Source organism: Aulostomus chinensis, chromosome 18 (assembly GCF_037954235.1).
Source record: "Aulostomus chinensis isolate RoL2024-O1b breed Wild chromosome 18, RoL_Achi_v1.0, whole genome shotgun sequence".
Taxonomy (NCBI): Eukaryota; Metazoa; Chordata; class Actinopteri; order Syngnathiformes; family Aulostomidae; genus Aulostomus; species Aulostomus chinensis.
This window is the reverse complement of record NC_141337.1, coordinates 4058567-4079591: the sequence shown is the minus strand read 5'-3', so window position 1 is coordinate 4079591 and position 21025 is coordinate 4058567. Positions and strand designations below refer to the sequence as shown.

The 21025-nt window shown below is 43.8% G+C and overlaps 2 protein-coding genes across 2 annotated transcripts; one reads left to right on the top strand and one right to left on the bottom strand.

Annotated features, from left to right (window-relative positions):
* Positions 1 to 6817: 6817 nt before the first annotated feature.
* LOC147244730 (tripartite motif-containing protein 16) lies at positions 6818 to 13895 on the top strand. Its single transcript, XM_086185660.1, has 5 exons — positions 6818 to 6856; positions 11940 to 11963; positions 12062 to 12124; positions 12457 to 12596; positions 13219 to 13895. Exons 1-5 carry the CDS (start codon positions 6835 to 6837, stop codon positions 13621 to 13623), a joined length of 654 nt encoding a protein of 217 aa, XP_086041786.1. The 5' UTR covers positions 6818 to 6834; the 3' UTR covers positions 13624 to 13895.
* A 130-nt stretch (positions 13896 to 14025) lies between these two features.
* On the bottom strand, positions 14026 to 19788 carry akt1s1 (AKT1 substrate 1 (proline-rich)). The gene is made up of 6 exons (XM_086185659.1): positions 19652 to 19788; positions 17902 to 18669; positions 17549 to 17825; positions 17383 to 17466; positions 17130 to 17305; positions 14026 to 16323 (listed from the first exon to the last, which is right to left on the bottom strand). The coding sequence occupies exons 2-6, from the start codon at positions 18289 to 18291 to the stop codon at positions 16186 to 16188; spliced, it is 1065 nt and encodes a 354-aa protein (XP_086041785.1). The 5' UTR covers positions 18292 to 18669; positions 19652 to 19788; the 3' UTR covers positions 14026 to 16185.
* Positions 19789 to 21025: the final 1237 nt, after the last annotated feature.

The following is a 21025-nucleotide window of genomic DNA, read 5'->3' as shown; positions in this document are numbered from 1 at the left end:
CTGATTTTTTTAATTTACCACTTCTTAGATCTCATCTAGTGTACGCTGTTGAAGCTGCTGACAGTAAATCAAACATCCATGTGTTCCTGTGTTTATAAGCTATAACTAGTGAACAATGGGATTTATGTTCTGATCATCAATGATGAAAATGCTGAGCACTGCACAAGCATGACAATCATAATTATAATAATTTCACTTTATGAATGACCGAAATTATATACATATATATATCTAGAGAGAGAGAGAGGGAGATATATATATATATATATGTATTTAACCACACATTTGAAGTTGTGTAAATTGGTAATCTGGTAAGAAAAAATGCTGAAATCTGAAGTTGAGTTGAGAAAAGAACAGCACGTTTGATGGCATGGACTCTGCGACCCAGACGTCAGTGCATTTCAACAGTGCTGAACGCACAGTTCCTGATATCAAGGTTGGACGTGAGACACCTCAAGGGTGAGCTTGAAAAACCTGGGAATGTCGTGAGGATGATGAGGATCCAACCCAATCATGGCCTCATGCTTTTAACGTTGTTTGATTGCTTTAACAATCAGAAATTTAGTCCAGCCGCGGGGAAACGTCAAGCGGATGACATATCTACCAAGCAGTCCAAAGTGAAGGATGCCCCCCTCCCCCGGCTGCCTGTGGTTTTGGCTCAGGATGTTTTGGGGAAGATGTATTTGTCTCAGCTCCATCATCCTGCCATTTATCTTTGTATTTATAATCAGCAGCTGAAGAGAGATCGCAGATTCACAGCGGCAGAGCTTTAGATCTAGAATGCTTTAAAAAATATCCCTGTGTCAACATTGCCTATCCTCTTGCTCATCGTGTCTGTCAGCCTGGCTGTTTTTAGTCCACATGTCCAGCTGAGATGAATATCCTCTTATTTCAGGAGGCTCAGCGCTGAGCTTCAACACTTCGGTGCCCTCTGGCCCGTCCATTCACCAGGCAGGCCTTTCTCAGAAGCCCTCTACATTTTCAATGGGCTGCTCTTCCTGTATCGCTGTATAACAGGAGGGATAAAGTGATAATAACAGCTGAGGTAAACAGGAGAGTTTACATAAAGCGAGCCTGTAAAGAGATACGTCTCCGTCACGGGGGGGGGGCTCGAGGTTCTTCCAAGCTGCTGATCAGTCTGTGTTTTCATGTATTTTCAGCACAGTCGTGGGATGAGTTAATATATGTATTTATATATGTTCATGTTAAGCAGTCTGGGTCCTGTTTCCACTGCAAAATCCCAGCTATGTGTGATTGTACTCTCAGCACCAACACTGATGAATTATGGGAGGCCTATCAACATGGAGGGTGATGTATGTCCATCTACCAGGGAACGGAGGGACACTGACCCTGAGACACGTGAATGTTGGGATGTTTAGGAGAGGAATCATACATGTTTGCAGCTACGCTGAGAACACTCATGAACATATGTTGCTTTCAGCAAGTTGTTAATGAATATAGAAATGAGTGCAGGTCATATCACATTACATAAAAGTAGCCGCGAGCAGCGATGAGGGTCCCAGGAAGAGCAGAGTCATCAACCGCTGATTTGTTTGATGGAGTGTGTTTGTAATCGCTGGCTACCGACTGTTAGCATCAACACGCTTCCAGAGGGCAAAATCCCAGGAGGCTTTTTCAGTGGATCGTTGTCAGTAATAGACGACAGAGTATTAAGGCCGGCTCGAGAAGAAAAGCTTGGAGATTTTGAGAGTAATGTCATGATTTTGTCAGAGCAACGTCGTAACTTGATGAGAAAAAGCTCAAAGATTGGATGTAATTGAGATATGTGGGTGATTTGCTTCATTGGGAGGCCTCCAGGGGTCAAATGGCTCATTTTCAGGAGGGCGTGCGCTCGGGTTGGTGTCAGCAGCCTCATTTACATGACATGGTGCCATGTCTTCACCTTGGAACCTGGAAGGAAGAATGTCAGACGAGCACTTGGCCGTGATGCAAGAACTTGAAGAAGTTGGGTTGTTGTTGTTTTTAATTAGCAACATTATGACATCATGGCTGCAAGTCTGCGTCCATCCTCCTTCCTGCTTGTACATTCATCTCGATCAGCCTCTGTCTCTTGACCTTGGGACGTCCCTCAGTACAACCAGACGTGTGAATCAGTTATTTAAGGCAAAAACACCAACATTTATCTGTCAAACGGCTCTGGGGTGGGGGGTTGGGGATAGGCTCACGCAGGGGTGCCGAGTCATATAACTATAATTCATTATTTCCATTGGCTGTGATGGACAAACTGCTTCTGAAATCCATTTTTGGGGGGAATATTGGACAAAATTTTGACTTTTTTCACGAAATACAGTGAAAACAGTGGTCAGTGTGGGTACCGAACTTTGATTGTACAGGCAATTTAATGAAGCCACCCGTTAGAAAATAGGGAGACTTTTTTTTTTTTCAGTTGATTCTCATCAGCTGATCAGACTGCTCTTCTGATCAGCTGATCGGGCTTCACCCTGCGATGTGCAACTGGGATCGGTAAAGCTGTTGAAAGATGGACATACAAATGAACATGCTGACAGATGCGGGCGTGGACATACCCTTCTTCACGGGGCTAATTATGTCATCATTACAGAGTTTCAGAACAGAGTAAAGTCAAACCTCCTTGGTTTACACAAACTAAACACAGTGGAGGCTGTAAATCAAGTTATTTATCGCTGCTATTACCCTAAATAGTTAATTAATTTGATATCCGTATGTCCACGTAATATAACATGATGGGACCGGGCAGGGTGATGCGATCAGGGGAGGCTCCATACATGAAAGCCTGCCATGCTCATGCACAGCAGTGGTTGCTCATAAATCTCAGGGTCCTGTGTCACTTGAAGACCACCAATGTCAGCCTGACACCTCGTGTTATAGGACACCCCTCCTCATCCTATAGCAAGAGGTGATTTAGGAGCAGTTACAAGGTTTATGTTGCACTTAAGGTTTAAGGGGCCAGTTGATTCTGGCCTGTCGTTTTCACGTTGTAAATCTCGACACTTAAACCATGAATTGTTTATTAAAGATGCTCAACCGCGATCTGTAATTAAAATGTGTGCTTTGTCTCTTCAGCGCGCGCGCGCCATCAAACACCCCAAATGTGACCTCAGAGCTGCTGCAGTTCCGTCCGGGGAGGTTTGACATTAAATATTAAATATTTGCCCCAAAGCCTTCAGTCCAGTCCCTCCGGGGAAAAACACGCTCCATGGCACTCATAGCGAGAGCCAAACACACGTGGACAACCGCGCTGAGAGGGAAGTGAGAAGGAGAAGGCAGCTGCCATGTCAATCAGCAGAAGGCGAGACAAGGGGAAGTTTTGACGCTACCATGAAAAACACACATGAGGTTGCAGCCTTACACTTATTGTATCCCCTCCGTCCCCCAATCATGCTTCACGTCTCACCATAGCGGCATCATGTTAGCATGTAATGAGATAACATGGGAGCAGGGTACTTGACCATTACATAGTTATTGTGGGGTGTCATGCACAGAAACCCTAAACACACCCAAAGGTCACTGCACAATACTATTTAAGCCCACTGACTGGCAGCAATAAGCAGCAGGTGTTGACATTTGTTTTCATACTGTATACTGAGCATATCTGGTATTAGAGGAGCTGGCGCTAAGCATTTAGTTACACTTCATTAAAATTCTTCTTGTAATAGCTTGCGTCCCCAGATCCAAGAAGTTCACGGAGGCACCCTGTCGTGACAGGGAGTTATTTCCTATTAAGTTGTATCAATTGACGTGCCAATTAAAGAAACCCCCACGGCTCCGACGTCCAAGAGAGAGGCAGTTTAGCCTCGCGCGGGGGCCGTCACTAGGGGAATAAAGTGTTTGAACACGACTTGAAATATTCATCGCTTCTCATTTTGTAAACACTTATGAGTGCCTTTGGTGGATAAGTTCAAGATAATCGGAAACAAGCTGCTGCTTGCCTTTGAGTTCGGTCCTGTTGTACGTTTTTCAGCCCCCCCAAATTGTCCAGTGACACCTAAATTCACCCTGACGGCTCCATGTAATCAGTACATGGGAGCTTTTCTGTTCTCATTGGGTAAACAATGGCTATAGTTCAGGTATAATGCAGGACTTCTGGTATTGTTAAATGCAAAGCGATGTCAGAACTCATCGGCTATCAATAGCCGCTGGGCGGAACGGCCAAAATTTCGGAGCTTCGGCAGCAGCCAGTGGATATCTGGGCCTCTTTTTATGTTCGCTGTTTATAGTTTACGGTCCGATTAGCCATTTGAGATGCGAGAGTGGAGTTGGAGATGAGAGATGATGTCTTCAACTGGATTGTCTCACTGGTTAGATATGAAGGCAGATAAACTAAAAGCTAAATCACTGTCAGATGAGGCAGATCGGTTACGAGATAACGTTTCAATCACTGCCTTCCGCTTGTTTTGCTCTTCACATGGACCTTTAAAGTGCTGGGAAATAAAAACCAGCTCAGACATGATTGGTTGATACCACTCAGCGACAAACAGTTACCAAAATCGTGCCCTTACCAGCATGTTTCAGAGATTATTGGTGGGGCAGCAGCTTATTCTTACCATCAATCACATTACATGAATACATGAAACAAGATGTATTTGAAAGCTATCAAATCGCAATTCCTGTTTCCCCCCCCCCCCCAAAACCGTTATATATTTAGTTAAAAGAAGAATTTGTAGGCACCTGAACAAGCTTGAGCCTTTTCTTGTAATGCCACTTTGTTCCTCAGGAGGCATCAATGAGTTATCATAGTGCAAAAGGAGTCATAATTCAGGGGCTACAGTGCAACTAATCTGCTGGTTTCTAAACTCACACGCAACACAACAACAGCGGCGTTCTACTGAATCTTTAAAACGACAACCATCAGTACAGGACAGCCTGTATCTAAGGATTTTGATTCTGTGGATCATGCAATGTAAAAAAAAGAAAAAAAAAAACAAAAAGAATGTTGGTTTGAAAATGATCCATCCGACAGATCTCAGCTCCTGCAGGCCTCATTGTATCCACCAGGCTCTCTGTCAACTAAATCTTGCGTTTAATTCTCTACCGTTTACATTTTGTGGACTAAAACTTCTTTTTAACTTTGACCAATAAAAAAAAAACAAAAAAAAACTCATGATGTATCAAAATTCATAACCACACTTCTGGGATCTGAAATATTTAGCGGCAGTAATTGATGACAGCTGTGAGTCACCTGACCTCTTCAGATGGAACACGTGAACTCGCGTTCAACACGAGAAGTTGTATACATTATACGATAGACATCCAAGTTGCTAGGCAACATCAGAAACCAACATGAACAACAAAGAGCCTCCTCCTACAGCCCAGACGGGTGTCAACATTCTGTTCCATTCTCTTCTGTGGATCCCATTGAAATGTGACAACTGTAGCAGGAATGAGCGCCGTGGAGAGGAAACTCATTGCTGCCGCTTTGGTCTTTTCCAGAATCACATGAGCAAAGATGAGTGAGCGAATGAAACAAAAAACAAAACGTTGGAAATTGAGGATTTCATCGTCAGGTCCTCCCAAGGAAGTTAGCATTCCTTTGTTTCTTACAAAAGAACTCGGAACTTTAAATAGAGTATGTTGCCCCCTGTTGGTGTGGGAGTGAAATGTGTTCTGAAACATTGGATTACTTGATTACTTGGATTGTATATTTCAATCTAAAGTCACGTGCCATCACCTTCTGAAGAACCAAGTGGTATTACAAGACCTGATGGACATTGCTGGCCCGCTCGGGGCTCATCCAAAAGATCAAAAGATTATGTTTGCATGTTAAAAAAGTGTCATCTCAGTTTACATTTTTGCATTAAAAAGAGGTTTTTATGAAATAGTCGACCAGTGGTTTTATGTCACTGCTACTGTATGAACACAAACACATGTGACACGACATGAGGTGGCAAAGTTACACTCCTATGTAACAGCTCGGGGGTTAAGTATAGCAGCTGAACAACTGAAATTTATCCAAATACATTTAACTGTGTGCTACCTTTATTTACCACAAGATTCTTGTTTGGTGTTCTTCAGAGATAAAAGTCTAAATCCTGCAAAAATGTCAGACGGAAGCACTTGTAACTAATGAGTGTATCCACTTAAATGTTTGAAACAACTGAGAAGCAGTTTAGTAAACGGAGGTTTCCCATCGCTGGTCCAGTTTATACTCAAGTTCTTTGCCAGAGTGCATTTAAAGTGGCGGCTGACTGGTTAAAAACTGGGAATTGATGACAGGTCTCCAGTGAGTCCCTGGCTGCCATCTTACACCTAGACCCTGTGTCGGGGTCAGATTGAGTTGCTTGCTGTTTTAGAATGTGTGTGTGTGTGTGTTTTTTTTTGTCGTCCCCCGTCCCCCCTTGGGTCAAAGTTGATCGCAAAGGGGACAAAACAAAGCAAAAAATACTGTGTGACACCGAGCCGCAAAACTTCTAGAAATACACCAGACATGCCGCTGTAGCCTGAGGAACATGTCCTCAGTCAAGATTAAATTTGTTTACGTCCTTTTGAAAGGGTGTGTGTGGGGGGGGGGGTGTTTGTTAAACTCGGGGTGTGCGCCCCATACACATGCCCAGTCCATGTGTATGCAAATGTGCTCACATACTTGGGATATACTGGGTATTCGCTTGTCTCCAGCTAATCCCTAGAAAGGATCAGGAGTTTCATGTGACAGGGCCATCCCTTCGGGTGACCGCTGCATCCAACCAAAACTGACACATATTCCCTCCTCCCAGCTCATTTTCCCCCTCTCCCCCTCCCCACTCATTTGGAAGTTAATAAGAGGGATCCTCCAGAGACCCCCAGGGCATTTTCACAAGACCTCCCAGTTCGATCAGCTCGGAGACCTACGAGGGAATCATGCCTGTGCCCAAGAAAGCAGGTAAGGAAGCATCGCGACACCTGGCAGCCGACTTTCTAGCAAGTAACACAAGAGAGGCATGGGTGCGAGAACTGGTGGGTCACTTAAAAACGTGACACTGAAAACTGACAGTTTTTAATTTGCAGTTTAGATTTTGCCATACAACATTTCATTTTTTTCAGTACCACACGGCCTTTGAAGTCTCAGATGCTCTTCTTGCACTCCATTTTTCCTTCTCAAGCTCTATTTGCATACAATATCACTTTATTGTTTGTAGTTTTAATTAAAGCATTCATAACGTTCTTTGTGCTCGGTGGCTAAGGAGGTGGAGTGGCTGAAGATGAATGAGTGAGTTGTAAAGGATTTCAAGCAGGCCAAAGCACAGATGGTGCGATGCAAGTGAGCCCGGTTATCACTTCGCTTTTTTATTTTTCACCTCTGTGTATTAACTAGCGAAAAGTACCATTTCTAATAACTAAGCACTGATTATACAGTATGAGATTTTCCACATTCATATTGTCACTGTGCTTTGACAGCGCGATGGCACAATCGTTAGCACCGTTGCATCACGGTACAAAAGTCGTGGATGGGAGTCTTGGTCATCCCGGGTCCTTGTGCAGTTAACGTGTTGTGTTCTCTCCGTGTCTGTGTGAGTTTCGCTAACCATCAGAAACACGTATGTCAGGATAATGCTCCGGCCACTGCTACTGACCAAGTCACCGGCAGAAAAATCTGGAGTCGGCCCCTGAGCATTCCTCCACTCCTACTTCTTCATCTCACTGAATTCCTTCTGTGCCGTCTTCCTGCCTTTCTTGTTCCTGTTCATGCACAACATGATGCTCCTGTCGCTCTCTCAACTACAGATCAGATTATCACCTGCATTATATAATCTCACGCAGGCAGACGTCAGTCCGGTGCACTGTGACAGCTCAGAGGAAACGTCTGGCTTAACTTGTTAAAATTCTGCTATAGTTGAAAAAATATTCACTGTACTCAGTACACTTTGTACTCCTGTATACACGTTGGGGGCGGTGCTAAACCAAGGTGGTGCCCTTTTAAAGTAACATCAGAGGTAAAGCGAGTTCTTTCAGGAAAGTTATTAATATTAGCTGTTGATCTCTATTGTTCACGAAAATAAAATGAAGCAGAAGTTGCTATTAGTTTGCCAGCTCCATGTTTGTTGTTTTACATAGCAAGAGGGAAAACAGCAAAAAATGGGAGGAGCTGACTGAAATAGTCGCTCAACTGCAAGCTTCTCCGAGTAAACCAGGCCGGTGTTGTATAACGTTATGTAACCTGCGGTACTCCTTTGACGTATCCCTAAAAATGAAATAGTGAGCTATGACAGGTCTAAAAAATCCCCAAAGTGATTCGTCTTTGATTCACGCGATCATGTTTTTAACGGTGCAACGCACACAAACCAACACGGTTCCAGTTCCTCACACACTGGCCCTTTAAACAGCCCCGGAATTCCTCAATTTCCCAGAATCTCTATCCTCCTGCCTCTCTACCTGGTTTGATTTCCCTGCCTGACGTCTTCACCTGCTCAGGCGCTCCGCGGGGCTTCCTGCCAGGAAGTCTTGACCGGGATGATCCTGGCACTCACGCCAGCTCTCCTCATCTCGCTATCAGTGCTTCCTCTGATCCTGCTGTCGTAGTGGGATGTTTTTAACCTGATCCACACATACAGCGCTGTCCAACTGTAAGGGGAATCTTGGGAGGGGAAATGTCTACCTTGTGACGGGCCAAAACAAACTGCCTTCATGCGATATCGGGGAGAAGTTTGGGGGGGGGTCTTGCTGACCTTTTGGCAGCGTCTTGTTTAGCTGTTCGCTCATTTATGCATGTGGTGAGAATGATGAATCACAGGTTTTGCATCTTGTCATGGGTGTGTAGCTGTAAAACAGATATATCTCCCTAAAGATCCTTTTGAAGCGGTCAGATTTTGCTCGTTCTGAGAAGTGGTAACACCGCCATGGTAACCCCCAGCTGATGGATGAGGTGTCTCTTTTATAGTATCGCTGCCTTTAAATATTTGATACCGCTCGCCCCCCCTGTATCCAACCACATCTCATTGCTGGGATGTCAAGTCATCAATCTTTCTGAGTATCTGTTTATTCCCGTCGAGCTTTCCTGCTGATCCTGCTAAGCATACAGCCCTCTGCCGGGTTTAACCCCCACAGCGTTGAACTGGCAAATCCCCCATCACCCCAACCACCTACTGGTGGGCCCACGCTGAGGGTATTTAAGTTGCTGGCCTCCCTTAAATAGAAGCCAGGAGCATCATAGATTTGCAGACTAATTTATTGATGTTTATCGAGCCATCTGTCTTCTAATCTTTCTCCTTCATACCTTGATGAGTCTTTCATCTCGTCTTCTGCCCACGGACCGATGAAGCGATCTGTCACTGCCATTGTGTGACCTTCAGTCTTGCCATCCTGCCAAACTTCCCCTCTGTCGTGCTCTCTTCTCTCCCACACAATGTGCCTCTTTGAAGTCATGCATGCTTCTCAAGACGTGTGCAGAATATCCAAGCTGGACAGTAACAGGACCCTAAGCCTCGGTAGGGTGCAATTATTATTCCTGTATGCCTGGCCAGTTCGCAGATTTTCTGGTCTTAATGGCTTTGGTCAGCTAAATTGCGTTGGACATAACCATCATAATAGCCCCTTGTGTGTGTATTTATAGCTTTAATGACAGCACCGACTGACACACTGCTTTATAGTCATTTAAGGAAGAGCAGTGGATCTCTGCTCTAACAACCCTTGGACACCGCAGCCGTTATTAAATCATCAGCCACACTGATAAGCCGGTGTTTGCAGATGTTACACCGGACTCCCATAAGTCCTCCTGGTTGACATGCTGCTGGCATCTTCCCCAGCGGAGGGGCCACGCAGGCTGGAGGAGTTATATTTCCTCAGGCATGTGAAGGGATGGACCAGCCCAGCTGCAGCATCCCAGCTGGAATGGTCATATTGCCTATATTATATAAATAAATGCAATTTATCACCAGAGAAGCTCCTGTTCCAAGTAAGTGCTTGCATCGTTAAAATTAAAGATCAACAGTCACTTAAAAAAATGAAATGGGGTTATTAAGTATATTTATATCATCAGACAACAACCAAAGTGGATAAACATGTCATTAAATCCTTAATCTTCTCAGTCACACTTTCACAAAAAGACAAAATAGAGAGTAGCAAATTGAAAATCAACATACAGAAACATATTCATAAGAATGAAACAAAATGATGATGTGTAATATCTAGAAGTGAAATATCATTTGCAGTAATCACCAGTTATCAACGATGAATACAGTCTTGGGCGGCACGGTGGTGCAGTGGTCAGCACCGTCGCCTCACAGCAAGAAGGTTCCAGGTTGGAGCCCCGGCTGGATCACGGGGTCTTTCTGTGTGGAGTCTGCATGTTCTCCCTGTGCCTGCGTGGGTTCTCTCTGGGTACGAACCCCACCTGTCGCCCTAAGGCTGCTGGGATAGGCTCCAGCCCCCTGTGACCCTTAACAGGATAAGCGGTGGAAAATGGATGGATGGATGGAATACAGTCTTACAAATACTGAAAGTAGTCCATCCATAGTGTCTCAAAGTTTTACTCACACTCCCCGAAAAAAACGTATGGTTGAAATCAACGACAAGTGCTTGATATCTTATATAGATGTATGGTCGCCTTCTTTAAACAATCACCTTTGCTACTTTTTCAAGTATTTTTCGGAAAACATAAAAGAAGGAGTTGTTTTAGGTTAAAAAAAAAAGTCAAAAAATGACTCAGGCAATTATTTTAATGAATGTATGTGTACAACAGTAAACTGTCTACACTTAATTAATGTAATCTGAAATGAAGATCTCTTATTGTTTCAAACCAACGATGCAAACTAATGACAAAAACCCCCATAAATAATAGCATTACTGCTGATAAGTAGTGTTGATTTACGGTAAATTAACATGTAAGTAAAGCTTAAATAGCTACCAATTTACCTTTCATAAGCAAAAGTCATTCGAACGTGTTTCTGGTGCGAAGGGTTGTTGTTCTTTTTTTCCCCGAGGTTGAATATTCACCTGAAATGAGACCCGCTGGATTCCATCCCTAATAAATCTTGTTGAGTGGTGAATCAGTTGATACAAGATACATAGCTTGTGTGTGTGTGTGTGTGTGTGTGTGTGTGTGTGTGTGTGTGTGTATGAGTGTGTTTCTTATGTTAGTTATGAAGGTTGTTTGGATATTGTTATTTGATCCTTTATTGAATCTATCTAATTCATTTTTAAACACAGATCCATCCCATTTAGCCCTTTTATGTTCCAACAACCTGCTCAAAGCGATTCACCTCCAGTGAGACTGATGACGTTTTCTGTATCGGTCAATGATGTGTTCACTACGCCGCCACCTACAATCAGAGAATCACACCTACAGTATGGATGATTTAGAAGGACTTTCTGTCTAATTTTGGCCATAGCAAGGATACACACACACACACAAACACACACACATATCAGCCTGATGTGGTGATGTAACCTCGTGATATGTGAGTATGAATGATGAGGAGTTAGGTATCGGTGTGAAATTTGAGGATCAGTAACTTTAGCAGAGGTGACCTTCACGGAGAGGTAATGGAGGGCCAGACCGGCTGGTATTGGCTCGTCGTTTTCTCAGAATGTCAGAAGGCACACTCAGTCACCAAGTGCAAGGAGGAATAAAAGAAAGAGATTAGACACCCGCCCCAGAACATGACAAACACGCCGGCGGCGGTGTGACAGAACAGCATCACATATAGACGCAGATTCCTGCTGTCAGTGCGGATAGTTGTCCTTCAGGAAGGGCTGCTCGGGCCTCTGGGCTCCATATGTTGAAACCTAAACTTCATGAATCAGTGTTAAGCTGACAGAGCACACATGCTAGCTTGTGATCTACTGCATGTTGAGAGCAGCAGATTATTTACTGGAGATGAAGGGTAGCCAGCGGGTCCACGATAGCTGGATGGAATTTTACCTCTCGTTGCCTCCACAAATAGTCCTTAAAATTCCAGTGTGAGAGCGATTCATCAAGAATATGTTGGTTAGAAATAAATGACACTTTGATCTTTTGTCTTTTACAGGAAGGAAAAATGGAGCCGCAGAAGGTAAAGAGCAACGCGGTGCATCACTGTCGTGTAGTAAACAACCAGTAAGATCCACACATCAACAGATGAAGACTTGTTTCATTCTCTCATCCTCACAGTAAAGCTGCCTCCATACGAGCCAAATATCCCTGAACCCACCACAAGGGCAGACTTCCTCAAATGTAAGCCTGCACTGGACCTACACCCGTCTCACTGAAGTTGCTCTCATCGTCAACGAATGACACGTGTTTATCATGACACTGCTTTTCAGGATGGCAGGATATTCCATAACTGCACATTTTTTATGTATTAAATGTCATCTTGGACATGTGAAACCCCTGCCCCAACAGTGCAATAAGTGTTATTGTTTTATAGAGCAAAAAAAAACAAAACTGTTTTATCATCATTCACTAAACAACTGTTTGAAAAAAGGTATTTCAGAAATCTTGATTTGAGGCACATTTCATGTTCAGTCTACAAATATTTGAACTTATATCCCTCTCCATCCACACAGACTGGTACCCCATCTCCCTGGATGACAAAACAGCCCAGAAGCTGTTGTGGATATCAGAGGGCGGAGCCAAGGTGGCTCGTACCTCAGACGCCGTCTGCCCATATCCCAACAGACCTGAGAGATATGAACACTCACCACAGGTAGAGTAGACCCAGGTCTGCCTTCGGAGACGGACTGGATCAGATGTATCGTCATTGATTGATTGATTGGTATATCAATATATAGTAGGTTAACCCGGAAGTTAGCATCTCCATAAATCCCCTCAAGCAAATCCTACCAGATTTTTGCACTGGGACTTTGGATTCTTGACGAAAATGAGCTCTATGGGAAACAAAAGTTTTACGACTTAAACTTTTAGTTAAGCCGCTTGTTAGCAGCCGCCATCCTTAAGATGCATAAAAAGCTTTAAAATTCACGAGTTTAGTTCTTCTTGATGCATTTTATGCTGTAGAACAAAACATTAAATTATTTAGTGCTCAAGTGGCCACTGACATTATCTCAGCGACTTTTGTGTGGGAACCACACATTCAGCCTTGCTTCTGGGTTTTACGACTCGTTCCTGAGGCCCCTGGAGGCCATATTTGGATAATCTGGCTCAGAGTACATTGCAGGACAGATATTACTAGTCATTTAAGTACATATGACATTATGAAATAGTAAAAGCTCACTACAGACTGCATAATACTCCAAAATCTCATCACATGCTCTCAGCTCATTGGAGGCTCACCTGGGCCTGTAGCTCACCTGTCCTCTCTCCTGCAGGTCTTGTGTAAAGAATTCCTGCAGGGCTCTCGAGGGTACTGGGAGATGGACAGCGATGGCTGGGTGGTGATCGGCGTGGTCGGCGAGAGTGCACCCAGGAAGGGACAGGATGGCCCCTGCGGCCTTGGGGAGAACACCAGCTCTTGGGGAGTTGGCTGGTCAGGCTCCTGCTATCAAGTTTGGCACAACGGTGAGAACGTGGACATCCAGCTCCCTTTGTCCCCCACATTGGGCATCTACGTCGACCAGCCAGCAGGCATCATCAAGTTCCTCATAGTGGAAGGAGAGGGCGAGAAGGAGGTCCGGCTCATTCACAAGTTTAAAATCAACACCCAGGAGAGGCTCTACCCCGGAGTCTGGGTCGGCACAAATTCCTTCTGCCTCATTCGGAAAAAGGATCAGTGACGCAGTAGAGAGTTCAGCTTCCAGGGGCAAGAAGGTCAAGTAGTGTAAATTATGGGGAACAAGTGTTGGAGTAGTAAAGCACGCAATGACATCTTCGTAGAATGTTTTTGCTGTCTCTGATGCATGGAAAATTTTATTTATTTCCTATTAAATATAAAAATGGTGAAATATTTTATGTACTAATGTATATCTAGTAATGTCATTTATTTAAAATTGAAGGCTAGGTAAATGTTTTTATAACATAGAATCCTGCATGTACTAGAGTGCTTGTTATAGCCTGTAAGAGTGACAAATGTAGTCAATAAATTCAGCCGCTATGTAAAAACTATTGTGCATATTTTCTTCTCACAGAGCGCCGATGACCTCTAGAGGCATCTATTAACATTGCATACGCATCACATCTCTGCTCTTAGTGTTGCTCCTTTATTTGAAACACAAAAGTACTTAACAAAACATTTGTTTTTGAAATGTCACAGAGGGACATTCTTTCCTTTCAAATTAAACCATTTCTTGATCTCTCTCTCTCTCACACACACACGATCACATCATTCAGTCATTTCAAGATATCCGGAGCCAAAAAACAAAACAAAACAAAACAAAACATCTCCTATTGGTTTACAATCATTCTATCAGTCAGTCATTCATTGGCAAAGGTAAAAGTACAAATAGGCATGTTATGAGTGGGTGCTGGTGTTCTCCCCTCTTATTTTGAAAAGCTTTGAGTTAAACCAGCCACTTCTCTGGTTATTAACCTTTCAAGGGATAAAATGATATTGTGGATGGGGGGCATTATAAAGGGCCTGTTGGTCAACTACTCGTTAAAAATGGGAGAAACCATCCATATGGTCCTGGAAGATCACCAGCTCCTGTGCTCCATGCTAACACTTTAGCAGGTGTGAAATCATGGAAGGGCCTTACAGTTGTGGGGAATTTATTTTATGCGGTTAAAAAAAAAAAAAGTTTACGGATGAAAATATTCCTTGAATGTTATACCATCAACTCACAGCAAATACATATAACACTTTTGTTTGCCCTTATACAATTACTCGGCATTTTAGGAAATATTTCTTCTCTTTCTTTCTGGGAAGTTTCATACTTTTCTCCTAACACGGTGAGCTAATTTGCAATTCGCTTACCTTAGCATAAGGACTGCAGAAAAAGGGAACATAGCTAGCCCGGATCAGTCCAAAGTTAAGAAGTCAAGTCACCCGTTTTCCAGCCAGGCTCAGGCTGATTTAAGGCTGGCGCCTCATCTCGAAACAGTTCTTTATACTAGGAAACGAAACTGCCGGGACATTAAACAAGGCTGGTCTAGAATCAAGAGCCACTAGCAGTGTACGATAGCAGCTAGCAAGAGCTAGTGAGCCTACTCTACTGTAGCTTGTAAAGCCTGGTTGTTGTTATACACTAGCGATATGTTTCCCAACCAGTATTTTAATGATGCATCCTTTTGGCACCCTTTTTTTGTTTTTATGTGTACAAATGCATGCATTTTGGTGAATTAATTTCAAGTTTGGTTCTCAGAAACACAGGGTTTGGGGAACGAGAATCTCAGGAAGCTCATAGTCATAACCCGTCTACTGAGCTCTATTGAAGAATTATGTTAAATTTCTCTGCAAACAGACTTCCCAAAAAGTCTTGTAGCTATGATGAAATTACAAGAATAGCAGGGTGAACTGAGATGCAAGACTTGATTAAATGTCCTAAAAACTGTTCCAGCATGTAGTCCATTTTTTTTTACTTCTGCTTGTGTATGAAAGAGAGCAACAAGACATAATGTATAAATATGATGTATGGAGGGGCTAGCAGGCATACTTCTGTACTAAAGACAGATCCAGGCAACTAGCTCATTCATGCTTCCAGTCGGGATGCTAAGCTAAGCTAACTGTCTCCCAACTCGAGCAGAGAATGGTCTTCTAACTCTCAGAGTCAGCGCATACCAAAAAGTAAAACTCGCCTACACCTTAGCATCATCTTTATGAGTACCTTTGGTTTCCCAAAACCAAAATGCAACACCTCTCCAAATACAGTGTCTTGGAAGACAGCGGCTACCTTTAGCTTTACATTGTAGAATTGCTCAATGCAGAGTTGTTTAGAAAATGAGCATGTAGCACTGGAGTTACTGGTCACCCAGGTCCACGTGGCTGGTGTATAAAAGTTCTTGTTACTTCACAGGTAATTTGACCCACTCGTCAGCACACAAGGTTCATTTGCCCGCTACCTTGCGTTAGGTCCTTGTTAGTCAGTGCAGCAGGTCACGCATGTTGAGGTCCAATGTAGTGTTGGGGTGTACGAGCTAGTATTGCGAAATGTATAGTGAGAAGTGGGAGGGTATATCGTCGAGAATGTTATTAGTGTTCGTTTGTCAGTTTCTCCTTGAAGCATGTGCCATTAATTTTGATTAATGAGAAATAAATGGGGGTGCTAGCTTTTACACGGTATTTGACATACTGAGCGTCACATCTGCCAGGTCTGCTTCTGCCACCACAACCTCCCCACGTCTCCTTTGCTCTCTGATTCACTCTCTCTATCCCTTTCTCTGTGTCTCTGATCAACTCCCTTTCAGTGTTTAAGAGAGAAGTCCCCCGTGTTGAGCCGGGGCCGAGGCAGGGCCCCGAACATTTCTGTCCCGTCGGTGGCTCCAGGGACCAGTAGGGCCTTCATACTGGCTGCAATATGCTCCAGGTCAGCACAGCCCACCTGAGGGCCAAACAAAAATATGTTTATGTAACAATAAAAGTAGAAAAAAATTCATTCAGTTTTGTTACTTGTTCACAGCACGTGTTCCACAGCAGGTTCTATTATTTGAACTGGTGGTGTGTTGTTTCATACACTTTTTACATGAATTTTTCTGTTGGTTGGAAGGATATGTAGACAATTGTGCTTATGAAGACATATTTCTATCGTTGCACCACATTCATCATAAATAAAACTTATTGAACACTTACACATCTAAAACATCTAATATAATGACAGAAACATTCTTGATGAAATATGTGGTACTTATAGCCTATCTATTGAGTATGTAGTATTTATATTTAGTACATATAATATACTTTCTTTTTACTTTGGGCCTCACCACCAACAGGGCGAGTCTTGATATACCAGGCATCAAAGCTCTTCGCCTACTGCAGTCAGGAGATTCAGGAATGGCAGGTAGTTGTTTGCAAATGCAACAGAAGGCGTTTTGCTCGGTGCCTGTGGCTGGGACGTCCTATGATGCACGTGTGGCTGGCAGGACAACGTTTACAAGGACCCAACTTCCGCATGTCACTGCGCCAGCTACAAAATTGCTTGTGAGATGCAGGTGTTTTAAATAAATCTAATTTTTTCAAACCAATTTTTGCGACAAAACCTGGGAGATCGTCCTCAGTCTCTGTCAGCTATGTGTTGAAACTCAGACCTGTGAGTCAAGCCCAACGCTAACAGGCTAATCCCGCGTTGTGTTTCAGGTAGGCCCGTAATTTTAAGATCTGTTTTTTTATGCAATGTGCAAACCCGCTCACCCGTTCTCCACTGTTGCCCTCTCCCTGGGCCGCTCTGTTTCCTCTGCAGCCCCATACAGGCACAGATACGGGCAAAGAGCGGGCCAGAGACATGGTGTGGGCGTGCCGGGACGAGTAGGCAGCCTGACCCACAGCCATGCTGCGTGAGGGCGGAGGAGCATCTTCGCTCAATGAGCCTGGAAAACAGTTAGATGTGATTTCTCAATGTGATGAAGAATAAATTTGATTGATGCACGCGTGACCAAACTCTTACCATCGGTGCTCTCCTCCTCGCCATCAGACTCAAAGAAAGGCTCACAGTCGCGAGACAGAGAATCCTCATCCATGGAGAAGACACCTGAAAGCAAATGATGATGAGAAAACTCACAGCAAACACATTCCAAAGTATGTACCGACAGATGAACTTCATCACTCCACACCAGCACTCTCGTTCCCGAATGTTCTCCTCTCATCCATGTCCTCCTCCTCCTCCTCTTCCTCATCTTCACACTCCTCATCCAACTCCACGATTCCAGACCTCCGCCTCCCCTGCTTGGTTGCCTCCTGCACACTTTTCTCCCGTTCTCTCTCTCCGTTACCATTTTGCCCGACGCCCTGCCCGGGAACAGCTCCTGAGCTATAGATCGATGGGTAGCTTTGGGAATAGAGTCTTCCATTAGGACTGACTCCGCTCACAATTCCGTCGCCTGTTAAGTTCTGAAACAACAGGGAATCAAACATTACGTTTGAATGAATGCCAAAGTGACGTTTGCGGCACATGCAGGCCACTCACCCCCTTGTGTCCAGGGTCAGAGGTCAGGTCAACCACTAGTTTGGTTCCTCCCTCTCCCCCGGCCTGACGTGTGTGCCTTTGGGCTGTTAGCAAGGTTGTAGAGTGCAGCACTCCAATGTCATCTATATAGCGGCGTGCAGACTCGGCCAGGAACCCTTGACCCCATACGTTGTATGAGAAATCACACTCCCTAGGAAAGGCACCGCTCTCCTGTTTCCTCCCCACTTCTCCGTCTCCAGTCGATGACCGGAACTTCTTACACGCTGTGAGTATGGCCAGGTCGCAGCCAGATTTTTGGCTATACGTTTCTGCAGCTGTCAGTAGCGCTAGCCAGCTATCTCTGTGGTTGTCCAGGATCTCAAGTTCCGATGACTTGGTGATGGAGGCCATAATGGTGCTAGGTAGTGTGTGCAACTGTCTTATATGGACTGGCTTAACGAAAGAGCTGAGAATGCTGATGAAGAGGGTTCAAACCAATCAGAAGCTTTGATTTCAGGACACCAAACTTTGACTTTGGCGGCTATTTACTTTCTGTCGTGTTGTGTTGTCGGGCTGTTGTCGTTGCTGTTGATGTCGAGTCTTCTGTCTTGCTGGTGAATGTTTTTTTGTTGTTGTTGGGTTTTTTTGCACTGGTGAAGATGTAGAGGAAACTTCTGATGGGTCAGGTAGAGAGGCACTAGGTGACTTTAGATATGATAAAATGGGTGTTTTCCTTTCACACCGGAGAGCCAGGGGAGAGAATAGATGGTGCCAAGTTGCTGGTGATACCTGGAATAAGTAGAACAAGATCCAGGTTAGCTGGAAAACCTGAAAATATCAGTGCAATTGGAAACGTTTTGACCAAGTGTCTTCCTCTCTGGTCTTATCTGTTGTACACATGCAGTAAATACAGTAGTAATAATGCAGTGACGTTATAGAAGACACAGCTGAAGATGTTAGATATTCTTCAGGTGAGATATAGCATTAATCTTGTCTTGCCTTGGTTTTAAAAGGCACATTACAGTAAAACTGATGTCATGTTCTGGACTTTCCAGCCCGTTGTAGATGTTCCAGTATTTGCCTTTAGCCACATAGCTGTTACATCCATTAAACCGTTGCAGACGATTGTGTCCAAATCACCATGTCTGGGTATTTCTTATGCTGGACTATGTTCTAAGTCGACCATCTGGTTTCTTTAGACTATAAATCAGGATAAATATCGATATCAATCAATACAGAAAGACAGGGAGAGATTATTTGGTCTCATCGACCTTGGCTATCGGCCAATTTGGTAATAAAATATCGGCAAATCACGTATGAGGCAAAAAAAAAAAAAATCCATAGCGTGCATCGCTCGAATCATCCATTCAATCAGGTTGCATTTGTTTAACTGAGTGAAAATATCTGTGCTAAGCCTCGAACTGTGCTGTGACTGTCGCAGCCCCCCCCCCCCCCCCCATGAGCTGTTTGACAGCATGCTAACTACTGTAGCCTCCTAACTTAAGGACCCTGCACACAATGGATACCCTTAGCATCAATGTCAGCCTTTCCGGCTGTAATATTTGGTGTTAAAAGTGGATCTTCACGCCCGGTCCCTCCCGTGTGGCTGCCGTCGCAGCTGCATCTGTTGTTGTTGTTGATCTTGTTGTTTATTCACTGTTGTGTGCAGCCTGCTCATGATGGACCCACATTTCACCTCCATTTTTCAGCCTTTTGCAGGAGCCGAGACGCGAAGTATAAATGGCAGAAACGAGGGGAGACGTTCGCCTACCTGTTCCGTTTCTTTCTTCCACGTTGCCAGTTATTTATCGAGCTTAAACTTTACTTTTTTATAATCATACGTATTCTGCTTTCTCTCACGGTCTCTCTCCCCTTAGCTAGGCTCCTCACCAGCGGAAAGCTTGCAGGCATCGCGGGTATGTTTTCCTGTTGGGAATTTCAAAATAAAATCAGTCAATGAGGAATTACCGTTTTTGAGGCTATATTTCTGGTGACTATATCCTTTGCTCCTCTGAAACATGTTAATAGATGAATTAGTTTATGATTTTTGGACTCATCCAACAATTTCACATGATGTCGAAAAGCAAACCACTACGTGTTTTTAATGTGAAGGAAATACTTTCTCTGCTTCAGATTTTCTGTGACGTAGCTCTAGGCAGCTTGACGGTTGCCCGACGTCACCTGTTTACTGACTTGCAATCGGGACGCACGTTGTACACGTGCCCGAGGTCTGTGGGCGGGCTCGTCCTCGAATTTCTCTCGTGCACGTGTACGCCCCAACTACTCAGCTACTGTAAACCCACAAACCAGCTGCTCACATGTGACGAGATTGTTGGCCAAGATTTCATCTGCTAAAACACAGTTTTGCTGTCACCTAATTGCCGTATAATAGAAAAAAAAACACTCTTAGATCAACATATCAAAGAACCATGTGTTTATCTGAGAATGCCCTAACATTTGATTATTGATTCGCTATAGGATTGGTTTGGTTTGGTTTGGTTTGTCTCACTGTTACGGGTTTTTACCAGGAATCATTTTTCATTTTATTCAACAAAGTCTGATATGGCTTTATTTGTTTATTCGTTCTCATGACCCACGTTGTCAAGTTTTGCAGGAAATGCATGGACCTATTTGAAGGAATTGTGGTATTTTTACTGATATTTCCAGATTTGTACAACACACGTGCAGTTTAATATTTAGTTTTGAGACAGGGCAAACTTTGATAGGAACCATCTTATGGATCTTTTTTAAAATCTCCTCTTCTTCAAAATATTTTTGGAACTATTTCCACATTCATGAAATGCCTTCACTTGCAGATATGCATTTCTTTTTTATTTGAGATTTTATTGCCATTTAGATTCATATTTTTCAGGAAATATATTGACCTGAATGAACAGAACAGAGAGGGGGGAGGTAATGGAACCACTTGCAATGGAAGAACTTGAGGAAAGGAGACATGGGGGGGGCAAACACACACATACACACACACACACACACACACACACACACACAACCACACACTCACCTACCATTCTTGCTAAAGCAATGAATCAAGAACACCTTGATGGAATCACAGAAAAGATTTTGGGGGTCAAAGGTCCCTACTGTGCTACACACACATCGCACAGTTATACAACCATGATAG